Source organism: Lipotes vexillifer, unplaced genomic scaffold (assembly GCF_000442215.2).
Source record: "Lipotes vexillifer unplaced genomic scaffold, Lipotes_vexillifer_v1.1 scaffold371, whole genome shotgun sequence".
Taxonomy (NCBI): domain Eukaryota; kingdom Metazoa; phylum Chordata; class Mammalia; order Artiodactyla; family Lipotidae; genus Lipotes; species Lipotes vexillifer.
This window is the reverse complement of record NW_006786304.1, coordinates 1,517,770-1,523,424: the sequence shown is the minus strand read 5'-3', so window position 1 is coordinate 1,523,424 and position 5,655 is coordinate 1,517,770. Positions and strand designations below refer to the sequence as shown.

Below are 5,655 nucleotides of genomic sequence, written 5' to 3'. Positions count from 1 at the left end.
GTACACAAAAAATATTTTTATATTCCATTATATGTGGCATTATATTCCATTATGTCACATAATGCATGAATTACACAGCATTTATCCTACGTATATAGGGTGAATTGTGAATTATTATATAAATATGAATATGGTGGACTATATAAACTATGCGTCTCATTGTGCCTTGCTGCCGTAGACTGAGGGGGAGACTCTGAGATCTTCGAACAGCAGGGTTACCGTGGCGTCTCCAGGGAGTAGCTCCTGTGCGTGGGGAGCGACGGAAGCGGGAGCGGACAGGGAGGCCCAAGAGGACACCTGATGGGGCATTGGAGCTGGTAAGACCCTCCAGAGCTGTGCCAACTGAGGCAAAAGGGGGCCCAGCCTTCGTGCCCCTGAGCCCCTCGCCCACCCTTCTCCCCTTACTTACTCTGTTCTAGGGTCCGGAAACTCTTTACGGAAAGGCCTTGACAGTAAATATTTGCACCTTTGAAGGCCATGTGGTATTTATCGCAAATGACTCAAATCTGTCATTGCCGTGCAAAAGCAACCATAAAAAATATACATAAACACATGGGTGTGGCTATGTCCCAATAAATCTTTGTTCCCAAAGACAGGCGGCGCCAGGCCCTTGGTCCACTAACCCAGGCTCAATTCTGATAGCAGATCCTCCCGCTGTTCCAGGGAAAGACTGATCCCCACACCTGCCTCAGGGCCTCTGTAGATACTAACAACACTCTCTGGCAGCTCCTCTCGAGTGTCACCTCCTCCCTGAGCACCTGATCGAAATCAGCCATCCCTATTACTCCCGAACTTTCTTCTCAGCCCTCATCACCCCGACACTGGATCAGTTTTATTGTCTGCTTCCCTGCACTAGATGTTGGCTCGTGGTGGCGGTGACCTTGCCTCGTTCCTGGCTGACTCCCAGCTACTAGAATGGGGCCAGGCATACAGCAGGTGCTCAGTCAACATTCGTCTAGCGAGCGGGTGGATGATGCCCTCTGGTTTCTCCTCCGGACATGCTTCTCCTGTCCCTCTGTCTACTGGGGCTGGGGGACCCCGGCCTGCAGTCACAGCACCAGTGGCCTGCTCAGAGATGACCATATGGGCCAATGGATCAGATGGGGGCTTTATGAAATCCACCTTCTCCTGGGGTGGCTCTCACCAGGCAAGGGTCTTCCCAACAGGGAAACCAGCACAGGGGACAACGGGGCCTGCCAGGGGATAGGAGAAGCAGAGCCCTTGGGACATCCTATGAGGCTTTTGAGAGCCAGTGTTTAAATAAGAGTTTCTGTTTTTTAATGCCCTAAAGCCCTGAGTCCCTCAGGAGGGGAGGAGTTGGGATTCAGCCTGGTCCCTTCTTCCCAAATAACCACAGGGCAGGTAACATTGGAAAAGAAATGTCTGTATGTGCATCCGTCCCCGCACTGGACCCTGAGCCCCCATGAGGGCAGGGTTGGGGCTGTCTCGGTCACGGCTGGAACCCCAGCACTGCACAGAACATGGTGAGGAACATGGTGGTCACCTCGGACAGTTTTTTTTTTTTTTTAATATTTATTCATTTGGTTGCGCTGGGTCTTAGTTGCAGCAGGTGGGCTCCTTAGTTGAGGCTCGTCAGCTCTATAGCTGTGGCATGCATGGGGGATCTAGTTCCCCAACCAGGGGTCAAACCCGGGCCCCCTACATTGGGAGCGTGGAGTCCTAACCACTGCGCCACCAGGGAAGTCCCATCGGTGACAGTTTCTTGAACGAAAGAATAAACGAAGGATATTTTTTCTCAGGTTAACGGGGTTTTTCTTAAATATGGGGAAAAAAATGCATCAACTTGAAGACAGCCAATCTGGATCACAAATTTATTCTAACCCCTCTCCCCAAGTCACAAATGTATACAAAATTTTAGCTAGCAGGAAACCAGAGCGATGAAGCATCCTCTGGCCTTGTGCATTTTGAGAGGGGACTCTTTCCACTTCCACACATGCTGATCCCACCCCCACCCAGTGGGTGAAGCGGATGCATCCCACGAGGTATCGCCACACATAAGTACACGTCAGGGCTGAGTTTGGAGTCTCGGAGATGTGAGCGCAGCACTACGTCAGGGTCAGGATGGCGCAGGGGTTACGGGTTCTGACTCAGACCGCCCGTCTTCACACCCCACCTCTGCTTCTTCCCTGCCTGTGTGACCTTGGGTAGGTGATTTTCCCTCTCTGTGCCTCGGTTTCCTCATCAAGGCAACAAAGAAAATGTTATGGGAACTATGTAAAGCACTTAGAACAGTGCCCCCGCACCTAACCAGAGCTCAGTAAACTCCACTTATTTTGATAATGACCACACCTTATTGACAAGATGGGTCACTGACATTGACATGATGTGGGGAGGGCAGTAAAACAGTCCCTGGCCTCCAGCAACCCGTGCTCCAGAGATGTGTCAGTGCCAGAGTGGACTTCCCTGGGGGTAACCATGGCAACAGGCTCTAAGCCTGCTCACCTGGCTCCATCAATCACCCCATCATCCAGCGGTAGCTCTGTCTCTTGCCTTCTCCCCCTCGTCATTTAACCCACTCAAGTCACTTCCAATTTTAAAGACACCCCTACCTGGGGTCCACCTCCCTCAGCTCCCTCTACATCAGAGGGGGCTCTTCTAGAAGGAATTAAGATGCTGTTTCAGAACCCTGGTTTCTTGGTTTTCTCTCTGGGGAGGTCTTGTGTCCAGAGTGTTTTCACTCCGCTGGGGAAGTGAGGTGAGGGAGGGAGGGAGAGAAAGCTGGCCCCTCCCACTTCACCTAGAGCTGCTGGGAAACGGGCCCAGGTGGAATGGATCTAACCTCATTCATTAAATGCTAAGATCTTGGGTGTAATCTGGGGCTGTTCTGACAGAGAACTGTGCCCCCCCCCCACTCTCAGTGCTGCCCCTGGGGTGCCTTTGGCCTCTGTGTAGAGACCTCTGCCCCTCTCGCAGCAATCCGCCTCCCTCTCATCTTCCTCCTTGCCCTGTACCAGTACCCTCAAGCACCCTGCATCCCTTCTCCATCTCCCTCCCTGCCTCTGCTCTTACAGCTTCATCACCTCACTGGCTTGTTGACCTCGGGCAAGTCCCTTTGCTTCCGCTGGGTCTCAGTTTCCCCATCCTGGACGATGCTCTGCCACTCACCCCCATCAGAACTCTCCCAGCTTCTCTCCTAATTTTAATGAGGCTTGTACTCATTTTGGAGATCAGATCATGATTCTCTGCCACATCCTTCAGATGACTTCCTCTCTCCAGGGCTCTTTTAATTGGAAAACATCTACGGTCTGAAAGACAGAATGCAGACTGGTGGGGCCCAGACCCCACCCACTTCAGAGGTGAGTCCTGGAAGAGACTCCAGGTAATGAATGGTGGTTCCTGGACTGTTCCTCTCATCCTTGTGGTTCCCTGAATGCCCCACGGGGTTGGCAGGAGTCCCAGCGTACTCCTGGGGTGGGGAGGTGTAGTGGGTTGAATGGTGGCCCACCAAAAGATGTGTCCACGTCCTAACCCAGGGAAAGTTATGGGAGCTTATGTGGAAAAAGGGTCTTTGTAGATGTAATTCAGTTAAGGATTTCGAGGTGAAATCATCCTAGATTTAGGGTAAGCCCTGAATCCAACGGCAGGAGTCTTTCCAAGAGACAGAGAACAAAAGAAGGCCAGGTGAAGATAGAGGCAGAGACTGGAGATAGGGGGCCCCAAGCCAAGGAATGCCTGAGGCCAAGAGAAGCTGAAGAGGCAAGGAAGGATTCTCCCCTAGAGCCTGTGGAGGGAGCGTGACCCTGCAACACCTTGATTTCAGATCTCTGGCCTCCGGAACTGTGAAAGAATAAACTCCTGTTGTTTTAAGCCACCGAGTTTGTGGTCATTTGTTATGGCAGCCCTGGAAACTAAATAACAAAGGTAAGACCAACTGGTGGCCTAGCCCGGTGGGATAGAGGGGGTTATGGAGGCAGGAGGGGGACAGCTGGACCAGTCCAGAGCTGCAGGGAAGGAAGGCAATAGCACAGAGATCTATAGATTTGACGGAACATGGGGGCTGTGATCATGGCCGGCAGTCCCCTGAGAGAGGCCACTGAAGAAACAGTGGGGAAGGTAGGAAAGGACACGTCAGGAAAGGCCCAGGGACTCTGAGGACAGGTTGACAGGGGGCTGAGGCTGAAAGACAGGTCTGACTAGCCACAGACAGGATCAAATTTTCCACCAGAAGTAGGGTTGGTAGGGCATTACCAGGAGACCCTACATAGCCATTCCAGTGGGTTGTGCCGTAGACTGAAGGATGAGGGGGGTTCTGTTGGAATATTCCATTTGAGTGTCTCAGGGGAAGGTACCAGGCATCAGGTTAAGGTGAAAGGTGTAATATTTGATGGATCAACTGCAAGCCAAGATCCCTTTTTTTTCCCCTCATAAGAGGAGTGATGCCCAGAGAAAGCCCACCTTAGAAGGTGGGAGAGGCAAGAAGCTCACTGAAAGACACTTCGTTTCCTTACGACAGCCTGTGCCAACTGACAAAGGAAAGGAGGTATTCCGATGTAAGAGTCCCAGGGAAAAGTTAACACGGATCAAGTAAATGGAGGGCTGATAGACTGATCTGGCTCAAGTCCGCTTCCATTTTTTCTTCTGCCGGAGGAGTGAGCATGTTGTCCTGCTGGCTGGGACCCCATAGGTCTTTGTGGTTTGGAGTGGGCTGGAGAGACAGCACTGCGGACTGTACCAAATGAGCTAGAGGCTGGAGGGGGCTATGTTGGAACGCTTCACCTGCTGGGAGCTGGCCGCAGGGGAAGGTACCACGGGTCAGTATGGGGTGACCTAATCCAAGTTCCATCCACATCCCGGTGGTTTCCACTGGGCCAGCACAGGTAGGGGTAACGCAGGGAGAAGGCCACATCAGGACACACAGGGCCACGTCTAAGTTCAGGCTTCGGCAGGCTCCTTTTCCTCGGGTGAGGACACTTCCTGGGACGTGGATGCTGCCTGGGGCGCGGGCGGCGGGTCTGGGGCGCAGAGCTGGGCGCGCACCTCTTGCATCTGCGCCTGCAGCTCCGCCAGGGCGCCCGGTGGCGGCGCCGCCTGCACCTGCGCCTGCAGGGCCTCCAGCGCCAGCGCCAGGCGGCCCACCTCGTCCCGCATCGCGTCCCAGGCGGCGCTCTGCTCCTCTTCCTTGTGACGCTGGTGCGCCTGGTGGCGCCAGTACTCCAGCACCAGGCAGCCGCCGCCCACGATGAAGACGGTGGCCTCGCCCAGCAGCTCGGCGCCCAGCTCTGCGGCCGCCTCCTCGTTCAGCGGCTTGATGACCGTGCCCCGGAAGCCCATGATGCGCATCTTGGTCCGCATCTCCACCCAGTGGTACACTGCGGGGGAAGAGAGGGGTCAGGTCATGCACTGGGAGCCCCCTGCCAACCCCGCCCCTCCACGCCTTGGTGTCCAGGTGGGAGAAATGGGGACACAGCAGCCAAAATCACGAGGGGGCACTTTATTTTATTTATTATTATTTTTTTTTTGCGGTACACGGGCCTCTCACTGTTGTGGCCTCTCCCGTTGCGGAGCACAGGCTCCGGACGCGCAGGCTCAGCGGCCACGGCTCACGGGCCCAGCCGCTCCGCGGCATGTGGGATCTTCCCGGACCGGGGCACGAACACGTGTCCCCTGCATTGGCAGGCGGACTCTCAACCACTG

At 54.3% G+C, this 5,655-nt stretch overlaps 1 protein-coding gene across 1 annotated transcript in view; it reads right to left on the bottom strand.

Annotated features, from left to right (window-relative positions):
- Positions 1–4,893: 4,893 nt before the first annotated feature.
- LOC103091656 (optic atrophy 3 protein) overlaps positions 4,894–5,655 on the bottom strand; it is a 36,756-nt gene continuing 35,994 nt past the window's right edge. The window contains exon 2 of the mRNA XM_007458679.1: positions 4,894–5,330. Within this exon, the coding sequence (XP_007458741.1) occupies positions 4,894–5,330 (437 nt within the window). The remainder of the gene's footprint in view (positions 5,331–5,655) is intronic.